The 19,820-nt window shown below is 42.1% G+C and overlaps 1 protein-coding gene across 1 annotated transcript in view; it reads right to left on the bottom strand.

Moving 5' to 3' along the window:
• The window catches only part of nphp4 (nephronophthisis 4), a 173,375-nt gene that overhangs the window by 76,124 nt on the left and 77,431 nt on the right, over positions 1-19,820 (bottom strand). Inside the window, exons 9-12 of the mRNA XM_084186484.1 lie at positions 14,072-14,263; positions 13,749-13,899; positions 7,797-7,852; positions 1,101-1,238 (exon numbers count right to left, since the gene is read on the bottom strand). Coding sequence (XP_084042610.1) covers positions 1,101-1,238; positions 7,797-7,852; positions 13,749-13,899; positions 14,072-14,263 — 537 coding nt within the window. The remainder of the gene's footprint in view (positions 1-1,100; positions 1,239-7,796; positions 7,853-13,748; positions 13,900-14,071; positions 14,264-19,820) is intronic.

Consider the following 19,820-nt stretch of genomic DNA (forward strand, 5'->3'; position numbering starts at 1 on the left):
GGGCCATGTATCGTGAGATTTCATCAGCAAGGGCATTGAAGATGAAACGTGGCTGGGTCTTTCAGCATGACAATGATCCCAAACACACCGCCCGGGCAACGAAGGAGTGGCTTCGTAAGAAGCATTTCAAGGTCCTGGAGTGGCCTAGCCAGTCTCCAGATCTCAACCCCATAGAAAATCTTTGGAGGGAGTTGAAAGTCCGTGTTGCCCAGCGACAGCCCCAAAACATCACTGCTCTAGAGGAGATCTGCATGGAGGAATGGGCCAAAATACCAGCAACAGTGTGTGAAAACCTTGTGAAGACTTACAGAAAACGTTTGACCTGTGTCATTGCCAACAAAGGGTATATAACAAAGTATTGAGAAACTTTTGTTATTGACCAAATACTTATTTTCCACCATAATTTGCAAATAAATTCATAAAAAATCCTACAATGTGATTTTCTGGATTTTTTTTCTCATTTTGTCTGTCATAGTTGACGTGTAACTATGATGGAAATTACAGGCCTCTCTCATCTTTTTAAGTGGGAGAACTTGCACAATTGGTGGCTGACTAAATACTTTTTTTCCCCACTGTAGTGTTAAATATAAAATCACAGCTTGTAAAGAACTGGATACCTTGAGAAAATTGGATCAGACATTGTACATTGATGTGAGTGCGGAGTCAAAGAGTGTGTTTCTTTTGATTTGAAAGATGAAAAACCTTGTGTAGTCCCAAAGACAAAGAGCATGCCGGAGTTCAGCAAAAAGTGTACTCTCAAGGTCGTGTGTGTGCGTGTGTGTGCGTGTGTGCCGCTGTGTCTGCAGGTATGTGTCTGTACATAGCTTTGTGTTAGAAAGGTGAGTGAGCATTCGAATTGAAATCACTGTGTCTGTCTGTGTACTCATGGAAATGATACATGAGTGTGTGTGCGCACACTTATATGTGACTGTGTCAGAGACCTATAAAGTGCCCATATTCATGTGTTTATGTATCAGTGTGTCTATGTGTGTATGTATCCGTTTGTCTTCATGTGTCTGCGTGTGAGTAGCACTGTGTGTATCCCCATGCGTGTTTGTGTCTGTGTGCGCGTGGGAGAGGGTACGGGGGTGGAATCTTACGACATGTGACAGCTGGTGGGCCGATGCCAATGGGGACGGATAGAGCTGAGAGGAAAACGGCTGTTGCCATGGTGACACGGCAGTGGAGTGGCTCATGGTCGGGTAGCGTGAAGTAGCTGCCAGCTGAGACATAGAGAGCTAGGAGAAACAACAGGAATTCACATTAACTATTTAGACTTTATTAAAACAATATGACAACACATATCACTGCTGCAAAATAAAGCAAGATTAGAGCCCTACGTCGCTTTGGTGGTCAAAAGTAGTGCACTATGTGGGGAGAATGGTGTCATTTATGAGAGGAGCTCTAATTCTCTATGGCTAGCATAACAGCATTGCCATAGATAGGCTTCTATAGCTGTAGCATATTATAACAAGATGGGTGTGATTTTCGGGAATGTGTGTGTCAAATCATATCCACCTGTCATTTCAGTTTCCAATGAGACTGAAACTTAACTTGACCAGACATCAAACAAACAAGTTCTAATAAAGGGACAATATTAAAATAACATTGATAACAAACAGGGCCAGTACAAAGACGTTCATTTCAGTAGAACAGTGACATGAGCCACAACCATCTCAGTGAGCAGCTGACTGCTCTGTTGTTGTCTTCTCTCCCATTATGTGTCAGGGCAAACAGGCTGGGTGGAGAATGTTGGCAGTACGGATCAAACTCAAGCCCAACGCCACCACTAATTGCCTTCTTCTCTGCCTGTTCCCCGGCTCCTGTGTGTGTGTGTTTTCTCACACACAGAGGCGCCTCGCTCGTGTCTGGTGTGTTTCACACCCACAGTGGCAGGCTGTGGTGACTTGCGACGTGGGATTGTGTGTGTGTGTGTGTGTGTGTGTGTTATATGTGTATATGAATGTGTGTGTCGCCGTTGTGGAGTCGACCTCTCAGCTGGCGGTTGTCATCATATGTCTCTTAGTAAGTGAGAAAAAGAGAGGAGGTGGGAGACCGAGGGAAACAGAGATAGAGCGGGAGAACGCATTTGAAGATTGATTGAGGGGGAGAATAAAATATAAATTTGTAACAAAGAGTGAGATGGAAATTGGAGAACAGAGTTAGGGAAAGAGAGAGGTCGAGAAATGGAGAGATACAGAAATAGAAGAAAGAGACAAAGATGGAGAGAGAGAGAGAGACAGAGACAGCGAGACAGAATAGCGAGAGAGAGAAAGAAGAGAGAAAGAGCATCACCCCGGCAACACCGTTGACTGCCAACACAGGTAACAACAATAACATAACCCAAGACCGGCCTAGGATGGAAGCGGGCATCCCAGGCAATACACACACGCACGCACACACAAAGTGCTCTCTGTATTAGATATAAATATAGAGTCTTAGCATTCTGCTCAAAGTGAACAAAAAGTGTCAGGGATCAATAATTTATGCAGAAAAACAAAGTTGTCAGATCCTACAATGCTTGCAGATATAGTGGTGAATACATCTTGTTTACAGTCCTATTTCTGTGCCGGGTGGCATTGATTAAATGGTGTTCGACAGTAATGCAGGGTAGGAGTCTGAGGTTGATTCCCAAATTGCACCATATTCCCTATTTAGTGCATTACTTTTGAACAGAGCCCTACCGGCCCTATTCAAAAGTAGTGCACTGAATAGGAAATAGGGTGCCATTTGAGACGCAGACAGAGAGATCTGCTGATGAAGAGGATTATTTCTATAGACATAAATTGGAACTGTGGATTAGGGAGAGTTCTACCAAAATCATGAGTTATACTGTAGTTTTTGTTTATTTATTCCCCGCTTTGTTGAATACTCGACTTTGATCTGACATGTATACATGTAGCCTCGCTTCTGTTGTTCTGATGGCTCAGTTGGTTGATGCCTGGTGCTTGTGGGGGCTGCAGTTAGCCTAAGGTTAGAGAAATGGGCCAGCAATCAGAGGCTCACCAGTCCAAATACCAGCTCCGGGTTGTAAGCAAATACAAACATTTCTGTTCTTTCCTGCAAGATAATAGGCTATTTTATTTGTTCTTTAAAAAACTATGTATTGCATTTCTGTATGTCCGTGTGTACTTTTGACAATAAGAACTTGGGAGCTGCAGGTACAAGGCTACTAGTATATGTTTCAGGGGTTGGAACCAAAATTATTTTCCAATCGTTTCGTTCTGTTCCACTGTTCCGACCAGCAAAATAAAGTTCTGAACCGGTTCGAACCAAAACAAAGTACAGGTTTATATCGTTCATTTCTGGTCCTTTTTAAACCGCTGAAATCATTCATTTAACACAACATTAAATTACTTCACCATTCATGCTGTGCAGATAGAGCAGCTTTCTATGGAGCGGGGAAGCTATAGCTCAGTGAGTTGTTTACATGCGTGATGGAAAGACAAGTATAGTGCGCGAGATGCGACTGAAATTTTGTAGGTAGGGAGAGAGCGAGAGACGCTTGAAGCGCTGGGCATCTTTTGATGACATGCATTATCTTAATTAGGCCCACAGAATTATACTTACGGAGGAGCAGCTTCGCTACACCCGCTATAACATCTGCTAAACACGTGTATGTGACAAATAAAATTTGATTTGATTTGATTTATGGAGGAACTTTGAATGTCTTTGAACTTCAGAGTTGACTAAACGTTAGCTAGCTAACAAGCTTGTGCGTGCAGAGCAGCACCAGAATTTTTGTAGTTAATAAATCCAATGTGAACTATTGTATCCCTAACTAGCATTGAAAAAGTTACAAAACTCTCTCCCCATCTTCTGAATCATGCTTGTAACATCGGTAGGCTACAGATGGGTCATTCCACCTTAAAAAGCACATAAAAAGAGGATTTCGACACCCACCATCGCAGACTGTTCTGAAATAGTTTATTTGTTATAAACAGATGACATTAGCATATTTTGTTGAAATATAATTTGATCTCTGATAAATTAAGCTAATTGATTGCATCCAAATTGGCCATTTTAATTTAAAAGATTAATATAATATTCAATAAATATAGTACCTAAAATCACATTTGGACCAAATGTTTTTCAAACAATGGGTTAGACATGAGGAATCCAAAGGAATGGTCAAAAGCCACCCACGGTCCCTTCACACCCCAACAATGAGTATATAGTATCAGTTCTCTGTGTCTGACGAGTAATATGGAGCTGCGGCCGGGAGTACTGTTTTATCATCCTATTTAATGTATTCCCAGTGAATTTGGTGGGGTTTTTTCTTCCCAGTTCAGATACATTTGTCATTAAAGTTGCTAGGTATATGTTCCATCCTACATCCTGATATTACCAGGGTCTGACTACTAGATGGCGCTGTTTCTGATATTAGGTTAAAAAAAAGTTACGAATCCGCCGCCCCCCAATGTTAAAGGGATAGTTCACCCAAATTACAAAATGCCATTGGTTTCCTTACCCTGTAAGCAGTCTATTGACAAGTTATGACAGCAACCCATGCTTTGGTTTTGTTGGCCAATACTTCAAATACTACCTTTTTAGCATTTGTGGCAGAAATCCAATGCAATTCAATGGTACCTACAGTGGGGAGAACAAGTATTTGATACACTGCCGATTTTGCAGCTTTTCCTACTTACAAAGCATGTAGAGGTCTGTAATTTTTATCATAGGTACACTTCAACTGTGAGAGACGGAATCTAAAACAAAAATCCAGAAAATCACATTGTATGATTTTTAAGTAATTAATTTGCATTTTATTGCATGACATAAGTATTTGATCACCTACCAACCAGTAAGAATTCCGACTCTCACAGACCTGTTAGTTTTTCTTTAAGAAGCCCTCCTGTTCTCCACTCATTACCTGTATTAACTGCACCTGTTTGAACTCGTTACCTGTATAAAAGACACCTGTCCACACACTCAATCAAACAGACTCCAACCTCTCCACAATGGTCAAGACCAGAGAGCTGTGTAAGGACATCAGGGATAAAATTGTAGACCTGCACAAGGCTGGGATGGGCTACAGGACAATAGGCAAGCAGCTTGGTGAGAAGGCAACAACTGTTGGCACAATTATTAGAAAATGGAAGAAGTTCAAGATGACGGTCAATCACCCTCGGTCTGGGGCTCCATGCAAGATCTCACCTCATGGGGCATCAATGATCATGAGGAAGGTGAGGGATCAGCCCAGAACTACACGGCAGGACCTGGTCAATGACCTGAAGAGAGCTGGGACAACAGTCTCAAAGAAAACCATTAGTAACACACTACGCCGTCATGGATTAAAATCCTGCAGCGCACGCAAGGTCCCCCTGCTCAAGCCAGCACATGTCCAGGCCTGTCTGAAGTTTGCCAATGACCATCTGGATGATCCAGAGGAGGAATGGGAGAAAGTCATGTGGTCTGATGAGACAAAAATAGAGCTTTTTGGTATAAACTCCACTCGCCGTGTTTGGGGGAAGAAGAAGGATGAGTACAACCCCAAGAACACCATCCCAACCGTGAAGCATGGAGGTGGAAACATCATTCTTTGGGGATGCTTTTCTGCAAAGGGGACAGGACGACTGCACCGTTTTGAGGGGAGGATGGATGGGGCCATGTATCGCGAGATCTTGGCCAACAACCTCCTTCCCTCAGTAAGAGCATTGAAGATGGGTCGTGGCTGGGTCTTCCAGCATGACAACGACCCGAAACACACAGCCAGGGCAACTAAGGAGTGGCTCCGTAAGAAGCATCTCAAGGTCCTGGAGTGGCCTAGCCAGTCTCCAGACCTGAACCCAATAGAAAATATTTGGAGGGAGCTGAAAGTCCATATTGCCCAGCGACAGCCCCGAAACCTGAAGGATCTGGAGAAGGTCTGTATGGAGAAGTGGGCCAAAATCCCTGCTGTAGTGTGTGCAAACCTGGTCAAGACCTACAGGAAACGTATGATCTCTGTAATTGCAAACAAAGGTTTCTGTACCAAATATTAAGTTCTGCTTTTCTGATGTATCAAATACTTATGTCATGCAATAAAATGCAAATTAATTACTTAAAAATCATAAAATGTGATTTTAGATTCTGTATCTCACAGTTGAAGTGTACATATGATAAAAATTACAGACCTCTACATGCTTTGTAAGTAGGAAAACCTGCAAAATCGGCAGTGTATCAAATACTTGTTCTCCCACTGTATATCATTTTCACGCTTCATGTTCAAATCATCCTAAAGTATCCGAAAATTGATTGTGTAACTCAATGATGTTACTTATAGATGTTTTGGATATGAAGCATGGAAATGATAATATAGGTACCATTGGCTTGTATTGGATTTGTGCCACAAATGCAAAATATTTAGTATTTGAAACATTGGCCAGGTAAACAAAACCAAAGCATGGGTTGATGTCATAAATTGTCAATAGACTGCTTAAACCAATATGTAATTTTGTAATTTGGGTGAACTATTGGGTGAAATATCAGGAAACCACCATCTAGTGGTCGGAACCTGGTAATATCAGGATGTAGGATGGGACATAAGCGTAACAGCTTCAATGACAAATTTATATGAACAGGGGGGAAAAAACATCACCAAGATCACTGGGAATACATTACATAGGATGAAGAAACAATACTCCGAGCCGCAGCTCCATACTACTTGTCAGACAGAGAACTGATACTATACACTCGTTGTTGGGTTGGGATTGCCGTGGGGTGTGGGGGGTCCGTTTCTAACTACAGAAAATAACGCTATTAAGTGGTTCCCATGCTTTTAAAAGAATATTCCTTGAAACATTCAGTTATTTTCCGGTTTTTGGTTCTGTTCCCTTACCGGTTCCAACCCCTGATATGTTTAGCTGCAAACTTTATCACATGAGGCAGGAGAGCAGACCCAGGCCCTCATTATTGCCCATAGATCCAGCACTGAGACAGAGCTAATCACTCTCTTCTCCTCTACTGTGTGTGTGTGTGTGTGTGTGTGTGTGTGTGTGTGTGTGTGTGTGTGTGTGTGTGTGTGTATGTGTGTGTCTGGCTTTATCTCTGTGAGATAGCTGCATCCATCAGAGGGCCCATTCCCTCACTGACAGCCCCACTCAGCCTGAGACATCACTCACACCCCACAGCTCAGCCTGCCCCAGACACACACACACATGCAGTCACGCTCACACACCCGCGCAAACTCAGACACACTAATGTACATACATTTACAAACATGCAGAAACGCACACAGCAAACATGTACTCACATTCACATGTGCAGAAACGCACACACAAGCACATATGTACAAGCACACACACACACACACACACGTTTAACTGAAAAACATGCATCTATGCACCTAACACACACTCTCTCCATTAAAAACCCTCCCCACATGCATTAAGTGGATGAAGCTCTCTGCTCCATAGTACCACATCATATGCTTCAGGATATTTTGATAGACCTGATCCCTATCACTAATGTACCAAACAACCCTACTTAACCAGCCCGTTAGAACAGCGATGACACAATGATACCCTCTGACCAACTAAACACATAGTCCTATATTAGTTTACTAGTGAAGGCTCGTATTCATGAAGAGTTTCCCTTTAAGATCACAATGAATATGATTACATGGACAGGTGGGACCTGGTCCTAGATCAGCACTTAATAAGTGCTCGGGGGCCATTCTGACCGTATGGAGACCTATGCTTCAAAACAGAGTGGAGCTGACCATGGCTTCAGGTAACGTTCTATCGATGACTCATCATCCATGACTGATCATGTCTGACCATGTTAGCGGTAACTGATCTGTGTGACAGTCTTACCCCTGGGCCTTGTGGTGATCCTGGAGGAGATGCTTGAGAGGCACGCCGACTTCGACCTAAAGAGAACAAGAAAAACAGTTTAAAAACACACCTCTTATTTACTGTTACTTTCACTTCCATAGAAATGTAAATCCTAAAGTGACATAGAACCTCTGACCATAGCATTTTGACTGGTAAACTTATGGGTACACTCAATATGGAATTCTAGGTCTACTTCTCACATCTCTATTCTCATTCAGCCCGCATTGCCTTCCTTCCGCCATGACTTCTGTTCACTCCGCTAAATACAAACACTTCTTCATTATTCCTACGATCCAGTTAATAAAATGTAGTCATTTCCTCCCTGCGGTCCGATAATAGAACATAACCAGGGTTGCATCCCAAATGGCACTCTATTCCCTACATAATGCACTACTTTTGACCAGAGACATGTGTGCCCTGTAGTGCACTATATATGGAATAGGGTGCCATTTGGGACATATCCCAGGTGGTGGTGGAAAAGGGATGTAGTTAGCTGTAAAATGCACCTTTTACTTGCATCGTCATCTCCTTGACTGAATTTGCCATCCAATGACATCCCTATAAGATGCACACACAGTAACGGAAAAGTGACCTATACATAGAACTACAATGATTTATCTCTACGGAGATCTACAGGTAACTGCCAAAATAAAGGAATCACTTGAGTAAATGAGGGTATATTAAAAGCAGGTGCTGCCACACAGGTGTGGTTGCTGAGTTAATTAAGTAATTAACATTCCATCATGCTTAGGGTCATGTAAAGAAAAAATACCAGTGGCCCATTATTTTGGCTACCATGGCTAGAAGAGGTCTCAGTGACATAGGGGGTTTAAAGGGTGTGTGTGTGTGTGTGTCTCTCAGTCACCAGATCTCATTCCAATTGACCACTTATGGGAGATTCTGGAGTGGCGCATGAGACAGCGTTTTTCCACCACCATCAACAAAACACCAAATTATGGAATTTCTCGTGGAAGAATGGTGTCTCATCCCTCCAATAGAGTTCCAGACACTTGTAGCATCTATGCCAAGGTGCATTGAAGCTGTTTTATTTTATTAAGACACTTTATGTTGGTGTTTCCTTTGTTTTGGCAGTTACCTACTATACGGTGTAAGGTGAAGTTGGCACTAGTCGCTAGTCATGGGTCAGTTTAGCATTTTCCTAACCAATGGCTGAGGTTGGAATTGGGGAAGGGGAAGCTGATCCTAGATCTGTACCTACAGTGAGGGAAAAAAGTATTTGATCCCCTGCTGATTTTGTACGTTTGCCCTCTGACAAAGACATGATCAGTCTATAATTTTAATGGTAGGTTTATTTGAACAGTGAGAGACAGAATAACAACAACAAAAAATCCAGAAAAACGCATGTCAAAAAATGTTAGAAATTGATTTGCATTTTAATGAGGGAAATAAGTATTTGACCCCTCTGCAAAACATGACTTAGTACTTGGTGGCAAAACCCTTGTTCGCAATCACAGAGGTCAGACGTTTCTTGTAGTTGGCCACCAGGTAACTGCACACATCTCAGGAGGGATTTTGTCCCACTCCTCTTTGCAGATCTTCTTCAAGTCATTAAGGTTTCGAGGCTGACGTTTGACAACTCGAACCTTCAGCTCCCTCCACAGATTTTCTATGGGATTAAGGTCTGGAGACTGGCTAGGTCACTCCAGGACCTTAATGTGCTTCTTCTTGAGCCAATCCTTTGTTGCCTTGGCCGTGTGTTTTGGGTCATTCTCATGCTGGAATACCCATCTACGACCCATTTTCAATGCCCTGGCTGAGGGAAGGAGGTTCTCACCCAAGATTTGACGGTACATGGCCTCGTCCATCATCCCTTTGATGCGGTGATGTTGTCCTGTCCCCTTAGCAGAAAAACACCCCCAAAGCATAATGTTTCCACCTCCATGTTTGACGGTGGGGATGGTGTTCTTGGGGTCATAGGCAGCATTCCTCCTCCTCCAAACACGGCGAGTTGAGTTGATGCCAAAGAGCTCCATTATGGTCTCATCTGACCACAACACTTTCATCCAGTTCTTCTCTGAATCATTCAGATGTTCATTGGCAAACTTCAGACGGCCCTGTATATGTGCTTTCTTGAGCAGGGGGACCTTGCGGGCGCTGCAGGATTTCAGTCCTTCACGGCGTAGTGTGTTACCAATTGTTTTCTTGGTGACTATGGTCCCAGCTGCCTTGAGATCATTAACAAGATCCTCCCATGTAGTTCTGGGCTGATTCCTCACTGTTCTCATGATCATTGCAACTCCACGAGGTGAGATCTTGCATGGAGCCCCAGGCTGAGGGAGATTGACAGTTATTTTGTGTTTCTTCCATTTGCAAATAATCGCACCAACTGTTGTCACCTTCTCACCAAGCTGCTTGGTGATGGTCTTGTAGCCCATTCCAGCCTTGTGTAGGTCTACAATCTTGTCCCTGACATCCTTGGAGAGCTCTTTGGTCTTGGCCGTGGTGGAGAGTTTGGAATCTGATTGATTGATTGCTTCTGTGGACAGGTGTCTTTTATACAGGTAACAAACTGAGATTAGGAGCACTCCCTTTAAGAGTGTGCTCCTAATCTCAGCTCGTTACCTGTATAAAAGACACTTGGGAGCCAGAAATCTTTCTGATTGAGAGGGGGTCAAATACTTATTTCCCTCATTAAAATGCAAATCAATTTATAACATTTTTTACATGCGTTTTTCTGGATTTTTTTGTTGTTATTCTGTCTCTCACTGTTCAAATTAACCTGCCATTAAAATTATAGACTGATCATTTCTTTGTCAGTGGGAAAACGTACAAAATCAGCAGGGGATCAAATACTTTTTTTCCCTCGCTGTATAATGTCACCCCGGAGCTACAGGTAACTGCCAAAATAATGGAAACATCAACATAAAGTGTCTTAATAGGACGTTTGGCCACCACGAGCCGCCAGAACAGCTTCAATGCTCATCAAACCATTCTATGACCACTCTTGCCCTGTGGATGGAGGCATTGTCATCCACTCCCATCAGGATAGAAATGATTCACCATAGGTTGTAGGTAATCACTCAAAATGGCTGTGTATTTATTGGCATTTACCTTGCCCTCTAAAGGGTTAAGTGGACCTAAACCATGCCTGGAAAATGCACCCCACACCATAACAGAGCCGCCAGAACCCTCATTTACTCAAGTGTTTCCATTATTTTAGCAGTTACATGTTTCTCTACATTCAACTTCTATGAACCACTAGAATTGTCCTATTGTAGACTAAAGTGTAAGCACACAGTGGAACATCACTCAGACAATCTGTGACCGTGTTGTCTTTTAGACACAGTCACAGTCTGATTCAAATGTCTGATGCAACGCTGGATGAACTGCACTGGTAGCCATAGTGATGGCAAAATGAAACGCTACCTATCTCTCGCTTTCTTTCTCTGTATCTCTCTCGTCCTACCTCTGTCCGTTTTTCTCTATCTCTTTCTATAACTCTCTCACAGCTCAGTTTTTCTCTCTCACCCACTCTCTCACTCACCCCCCCTCTCTGTGACTCTCTCTCTCATTCTTTCTCTGCTGGCTCAGACTGGCCTTTTGGAAATGGCTGCAGCAGCCTGGGGTGCAGTAGCCTTGCTGTAGCATCCATCTGCTCAGATTACAGTAAGTGAGGACAGGAGGACACAGTAGTGCTGGATGATGAACTAGTACCATGACACTACCATGGCACCAACCTGCTCTATGGCATCCATTTTGTTTGGAGTGTTTTTAAGTGGCACTACAGACTCTATTTTTCAAATCATTAAGTGGACTTATCAGTGATAAACAGAGATGTTGACAGCTGAGAAATCAGGGAATTGTGAATAATGCAAATATGGGCCATTGGAATTCATTAATAATAATCTAAGAGGACACAGCTAGATGTTTTTTCCACTTTTTTCCCGGCTTTGCTTATCATTAGCCAAGTTGTAGGCGATGGCGGTCAAGCAAACAGTGCGGGTTCTGTAGCTACATCCCTGATTAATGGGAATGCATGGACTGTGTGAGAGTGCATAAGTCATACATGCACTCTGTTTAATGCCCATCATACATTTCTCATGGATACATCTGAAACAGTATGAATCGATAAGTGTCTTACTTTCCCATTTACAAATGACTGGCTGAAGGGGTAGGAATGCAATGTGGAATGTTTGATCCTCCTTTGATCCTCCTTGCTTGTCGGATGCAGCCACGGGGCGACAAAGACATGAATTACACATCTCGGCTTGTAAGTGAGCTGTTGGATTCTAGAGAAACATACACACGAAAACACATACATACAAACACACACACGGATGCACACACACACCTACACGTGGCCAAGAATGCACAAAACAAACACACATTCACACATACACACACGAGCGCACGCACACACAAACCCCTCTGTCTAATCAGAAAACAGTCAGCACTGTTCAAACCACCAAATCAAAAGAATGACAGAGATTGATGATATTGTACTTCCTTAAGAGCAGCTAACACAAAATCGTTTAGGTGACTTGTTCAGAGAAGGCTTTTCGAGGACACTTCAACCGCTGATTAAACTGTCATTAAACAGACTTTGCAAAGAAGCAGCACCCCCAACTGAACCTCAATCAACTCCATTCTCTGTGTAGGAAGATAAGCTGGCTAGCGACAACATTAGGATGGAAATCATTGGCTATGTAGAGTCCACTCAGAGTCATGATATACCCTCTGTCAACGACAATTGAGTGAGTGTCTGTGTACCAAATGTTTACCAGGCTTTTATAATCAATTCCGTGACAGACATACGACTGGAGTTCCAATAAGTGACACTTCTAAGTTATTCTTCTTTTCTTTCTTTTTATGTTCAAATAAAATGAAATGAAATAAATAAATCACTATCTTTCTGAAGCTCAGTATGGGAGATAAATAATGCAATTCATCTAACCTTTATTTTACCAGGAATTCTCTCTAGGTTTCATCCTCTTTTCTGGGAAAGACCTGAAATAATATAACTAATAGAATAAGAGATCTAATAACAGTGCCTTCAATATTAGGTTGCAACTGTATAACCTGTACCCTAATACAATAGTGTCATATCATGCGCCTATGTTTTTACGAGTGCCATACATAGACAGTAACATATCGGTACTTTCATGAATGATAGCAAAATATGTCTCCGGTTCTACTGCATACATAGCCTACCAAAAAGGCTAAAGTCTGATGAGTTTGGGTCGCAACTCAACCCTTTTCCGGAGCAGAAGCTAGCGTGAGATACCGATGTCAGGCTTGTTCAAAATCAAGGGGCCATATCGGGCCCTGGCCAAAGTCTCTTCCGGATATTCTACTTCTTTGTCGGAGCATTCTAATCCTGTAGAGAGCAGGTGGTGCCATTGAGATAACACTGCGGTGGTGGGGAGTCCCATTATGCATGTTGCTTCTGATGGATGGTAGTCAGAACTTTGAAGCCCTTCTCCAGGGGCGGCTAACTGTGTTGTGTGTGTGTGTGTGTGTGTTTGTTGTGTGTGTGTTGTGTGTGTGTGTTGTTTGTGCACCTGAAAAGTATGCAAGTTGGTCTGCGAGCAGCTTTTCTGGCATGCCATGCTTTCCCTGTTACGATAAACCGTTTTGGTGAGGAAACAAACACAGGCAGTCACATGTTTGAAGTGATTTCAAAGTCCAATTCGAACTAGAAAAAAAAACAAAAAAAACAAATGAAAGAAAACTAAAGCCATTATGAGAAATAAAAGGACATTGTTCCTGAGGCTACTGATACATGTCAGCTATGTGATTAAGACAACATAGAAAAGCAGAAAAAGCTGGATTTTGGCTAGTGGATACATCAGTTCGAATTAGAATTTTATTAAGGATAATGTCCAGAAAATCACGGAATTCCTGATTAATCAGGAAGGGTCCCATCCATGACTGATACAGATGGAGATATCCCCCCATGATGATATGTACCTGGTGAGGGTGAGGGAGGTTTCCTCTGCTGTGCTGCCATCTCCTCCTTTCCTGTCCAGCTCCTCCTCAGAGACACGGCTGGGCTAGACGAGGCCTTCTGCACTGAGCTGGAAGACAGACGGAACCTGACCATGTCCCTCTCATCGACCACCTCCGAGAGAGGACCAGAGAGACAGACAGAAAGCGAGAGAGGCAGAGCGAGACAGAAAGGGAGATAGAAAGAGGAAAAGAGAAGTCAGTGTGAGACTGTCAAATGAGCAGCTGATCCATCATCTCATCTAATGAATTGGTTAATATCACACATTATGAGAAATATGTGTTACCTGGGCAGGACTTTGGGTGTTGGAGGAAGAGGTATAAGACATGACTCCGTAGGGGTTGGGCGTAGCGCCGCCCTTCAGACTAAGCTTCACTTCTTCGGCCCTCAGGGCACCCCACTCCTGGAAGGGGCACCACACCCCCCAGCGCAGGCACTGCATGAAGGCTGTCCGGGAGATCGTGGAGGTCGAGGAGAACTGTGGAACCCAAAAACACCCAGAGTCAGTAGAACCTTTAGAGGTAAAGAAAGACTTAAAGCCTTATCTGTAGTGTGAGGCACAACATGATGCCAAACAGGAAGAAGTGGAGAGAGCTCCTTGTGGCCTTATGTTCTGAAGGAGATGAAGAGGATTCATAAAGTAAGTAAGCAAGCATTATTAGTATGTATGTTATAACTGCTTCTACACAATAATTGAAAGTAGAAAAATAACCGTTTGTGAATCCTAGCCATCTTTATTTGTGGGAGTTTATGCCACTTACAGTACAGGAGAGCAGTTACAACCATTCCTGTTAGTATTAAAAAAGAGATTACTGTTTTTAGTCGATCAGGAGCAGTGGAAATTGTTTCGATGTCTGAATACCGTCAGAGGTCCCTATTAGTAATCGGTCTTATCGACAGTCGAAAAAAGTTCAATTTGCTCCAATAGCTTTCACCCCAAACATTGTATCGCAGGTGAAAGAGACGAAAATTAAACAGCTGAGGAAAATCAATAGTGGTACAGCAATTCCAATTTGAGGGCATTGTCATTTCGCTTCGGGCAAGACTGGAGTCCAAGGTTATTATAGTTTTGTGATTTTCTATTAGTTTTTTTTTTTTCTATTAGTTTTTTATTTCTAGTTTAGTTTCAGTTAGTTCAGACTTGATTTACTAGTTTTTATTTAGTTTGAGATTTATAAATTACTATATTATTTAGTTTTAGTGTTAGGGAAAGAAAGTAGCAGGCTAGGAGCCATTAATGTGTTGTAGGCCTATAGTTTGTGTGTTTTTGGGGATGTCACTTTTTCCCACTGGGGAGCCGTAATACATAAGGTGATGGGTCAGGTCATAGGTTTGGTTATGTTTAAATTATAAATAAATCTTAATGTGACTTGGATTTAAAAAGGATAATCGTTGGTGTCCGATTCAGAATCAGACATTTCTGCCGCGCCGTTCAAAGCTATGGCCAGCTCTGGTTGTTGTTGGTCACGGGTATTCTCTTGCCTGTTCTGTAATAGCTTGATAGCCTTGACTATGTTAGCCCAGTTGTCAGTTACGACGAGTAAGATCTTCTCCTCTTGTATGTCCCATGCGTCCAATGTGCAGTTAATTACCTCTCCAGTGTGGATGCTAAATCCGATGGACATTGACCAACACACATGCTGTGAGGGGTGATAGAAGCTGGCTGATATGCCTATAAACGAAGCAGTCCGTCCTTTCTTGCTCCATCAGTCTACACACAGGGTTATTTTCATGCCTCTTTCAGAATCTCCTTAACTTTCTGGGTTGCTGTATCCATTTGCAAAGCAATCAACCCGTTTACTCTAGAAGCGCCAGGAGTATTACATTTGGGATCAAGTGTTTGGTTGAATTTTCCGAAGGCTGGCTAATCGCACAGTCTCGTGGACTTGCCAGACTGGATGAATAAATTAACCAGTGCTTCTTCTATTTTTTAAAAACTCATTTGAATTAGGTTGACATGTTTCTGCTCTTTTCATGCAAATGGCTAAAGTTGGTTGTCCTAACGTTACAGTTGACGTGCAGCTACTAATAGCTGGTGGCTGTCTCGCCTTGTCTTTATCCTGAATTTGTTTGTATTTCTTTGTGGGCGCTGTTCAGATTAACTTTGAGGTTGGTTGGCTTTTCCCAGTTCCACACATGCTGCTGATACTACAATAAATTTGCTTTTGCCCTTTCCAGCAATGTACTCAAAACAATCCCATACAGGGAGAAAGAGGAGGAAGGGAAGCGCTACTAAGGTACACAATAGTAAATGGTGGTAGACAGACATACAGGGCTTTACTTTTTGCTGCCGCCATTGTTCACACCTATGGTTCACGCTCACGCACACCCTCTGATTTCTTCCCTGTTAGAGCTATCACTAGCTCTAGCTAGTGATAGCTCTACTGTTAGCTAGTTATAGTGATGAACAAGCTAGCCTATTTGAAACATCGCCATCTACTGGCAGCATTTATCCGCCAGATTCAGAAGCTTGAAAACTTCATAAAAAAAGAAGATTGAAAACACCATTTAATTTTGAAGTTTTTAAGGGAAAACCTAAAACTAAACAATTTATGGTTTTTATTTTATTTTAGTTCGTTTTGCAGTCAAAGATAATACTTTCAGTATAGTTCTCGTTTTTTCAAATGTTTTTCTTAATAATTTTATTGTTTTCCAATTTTAGTTTTTATTTTAGTTTCAGTTTTCCTTTACTATAATAACCTTGCTGGAGTCCCAGAGGAATGGTACTAAAGCACATCCAGTCTATAGGCCATAGTACTATTTGGGCAACGTGGTCATTATCAGGGGTTTTGTAACTGGGAGTCGATAGAAACTAGACAAACAAAGAGGTGTAATGGGTTCGCACTCAAAAATATGTCGCATAAAGCTTACTTCATTATTCTATGTTTGACATTTTTTACTGCATCGGGGATAGCGTACACAGACGTTTCGGATTTACAGTCTTCTTCAGTGTGTAGGTACAATTAGATTTCAATCTCCTGGGATTTCGCTTGTTTATCTTGTTAACCACCTGAATTGAATTCCCCATAGGCGTTGGCCAGCAAGCCATTGCGGAGTTAGTGCCTACAACAAGACGCTGTTACTATTGCTCTCTATTGGAACTCCTCAGAAGAAGCAGGCCTTTCATACGAATGAATGGAATTCTACAGTGTTTCAAGTACAAAAATGTACTTTTTTTGTTGGAGTGGGGACAGTAACATTAGAACTTTCAAAAAACTATACTTAAAGGAAAATGTTTATATATCTTCTTTTTTTTTTTAAGTATGTTTAGCTCACATAATATAATTAAAAAGGATGCAATATGGTGTCTGTAATATAACTAATGTGGCAAAAACAAATGTAGACATTAATAAATGCATTTCTAAGGTTCCAATTATTTTTTTACAATGTTGGGGGAATGCCAAGATGGAGGCGCAATGGCTTTTAATGGGACCCATGAGTTGACTCAAGTTTGCCAAAAAGCATCTGGAAGCACCTGGATGATCATCAAGACTCTTGGAAGAATGTTCTATATACAGATTATTCAAAAGTATAACTTTTTGGTCCTATTATGCCTGGCGAAAACCAAACACTGCATTCCACAGTAAGAACCTCATACCAACAGTCAAGCATGGTGGTGGTAGTGTGATGGTTTGGGGATGCTTTGCTGCCTCAGGACCTGGACGACTTGCCTTAATAGAAGGAACCATTAATTCTGCTCTGTATCAGAGAATTCTACAGAAGAATGTCAGGCCATCCGTTTGTGAGCTGAAGTGCAGCTGGGTCATGCAGCAAGACAATGACACAAAACACACAATCAAGTCTACATGAAAATGGCTAAAAAGCAACACATTTTACATTTTGGAATAGACTAGTCAAATTCCAGACCTAATCCCAATTGAGATGTTGTGGCAGGACTTGAAACGAGCAGTTAATGCTTGAAAACCCACAAATGTCGCTGAGTTAAAGCAGTTCTGCATGCAAGGGTGGGCCAAAATTCCTCCACAGCGATATGCGAGACTGATCAACAACTACAGGAAGCATTTGGTTGCAGTCATTGCAGCTATTGAGTGTAAGGGGGCAAATACCTTTTCACACAGGGGAATTGGGTGTTGGAAAACTTTTAATATAAAATCAATAAAATAAGTGTCCACGTTTTTGGTTATTTGTAAACTCAGGTTCCCTTTATCTAATATTAGGTTTTGGTTGAAGATCTGATAACATTCAGTATCAAAAATATGCAAAAATTGAGAAAATCATAAAAGGGGGCAAATACTTTTTTCCATTTTTCCACATTTTATAAGGTTACAGCCTTATTCTAAAATGGATTAAATAAATACAAATCCTTATCAATCTACACACAATACCTCATAATGACAAAGCAAAAACAGGCTTTTAGAAATTTTGCAAATGTATTTAAAATAAAAAAACAGATATTCCTTACTTATATAGGTATTCAGACCCTTTGATATGAGACTCGAAATTGAGCTCAGGTGCATCCTGTTTCCATTGATCATCCTTGAGATGTTTCTACAACTTGATTGGAGTCCGCCTGTGGTAACTACAATTGATTGGACATGATTTGGAAAGGCATACACCTGTCTACATAAGGTCCCACTGTTGACAGTGCATGTCAGAGCAAAAAACAAGCCATAAAGTAGAAGGAATTGTCCGTAGAGCTCCGAGACAGGATTGTGTCGAGGCACAGATCTGGGGAAGGGTACCAAACCATTTCTGCAGCATTGAAGGTCCCCAAGAACACAGTAGCCTCCAACATTCTTAAATGGAAGAAGTTTGGAACCACCAAGACTCTTCCTAGAGCTGGCTATCCAGCCAAACTGATCAATCGGTGGAGAAGGGCCTTGGTCAGGGAGGTGATTGTCACTGACAGAGCTCCAGAGTTCCTCTGTGGAGATGGGAGAACCTTCCAGAAGGACAACCATCTCTGCAGCACTCTACCAATCAGGCCTTTATGGAAGAGTGGACAGACGGAAGCCACTCCTCAGTAAAAGACACATGACCGCCCATTTGGAGTTTGCCAAAAGGCTTGGCCTGAATGCCAAGCGTCACGTCTGGAGGAAACCTGGCACCATCCCTACGGTGAAGCATGGTGGTGGCAGCATCATGCTGTGAGTATGTTTTTCAGCGGCAGGGACTGGGAGACTAGTCAGGATCGAGGAAAATATGAAAGTACAGAGAGATCCTTGATGAAAACCTGCCCCAGAGCACTCAGGACCTCAGACTGGGGCGAAGGTTCACCTTCCAACAGGACGACCCTAAGCACACAGCCAAGACAATGCAGGAGTGGCTTCGGGACAAATCTCTGAATGTCCTTGAGTGGCCCAGCCAGAGCCCGGACTTGAACCCGATCGAACATCTCTAGAGAGACCTGAAAATAGCTGTGCAGTGACGCTCCCCATCCAACCTGACAGAGCTTGAGAGGATCTGCAGAGAAGAATGGGAGAAACTACCCAAGAAGACTCGAGGCTGTAATCGTTGCCAAAGGTGCTTCAACAAAGTACTGATTAAAGGGTCTGAATACTTATGTAAATGTGATATTTCAGTTATTTTTAATACATTTGCAAAAATGTCTAAAAACCTGTTTTTGCTTTGTCATTATGGGGTATTGTCTGTAAATTGATGAGGGAAAAAAACAATTTAATCCATTTTAGAATAAGGCTGTAACGCAACAAAATGTTGAAAAAGTGAACGGTTCTGAATACTTTCCGAATGCACTGTATTCCACCCGCAAGTGCAGACATTAACTGCTACTTCTATGAATTGAAACTCTAAAATGGGGTTCGAAAAATAGATAGCCGTATATATTCCAAGGAGGCACTGCCTATTTTTCCATTTCACGAGGTCGAATTAATAAGATGCTTCATAAGAAACATTAAATCAAGCGAGTCCATTTTGAAAGTGATGATTATGTAAAAATTATTTAACTAGGGAGAGATAATATTATTGTGTGGTGGAAGTAGCCAGAAGAAATATGAGGCAATTTATCTAATGTGTCTGTTTTCCATACTCTCTCCCTGAGAGACAGACATTGTCAT

Source organism: Coregonus lavaretus, assembly GCF_964263955.1.
Source record: "Coregonus lavaretus genome assembly, chromosome: 22".
Classification (NCBI taxonomy): domain Eukaryota; kingdom Metazoa; phylum Chordata; class Actinopteri; order Salmoniformes; family Salmonidae; genus Coregonus; species Coregonus lavaretus.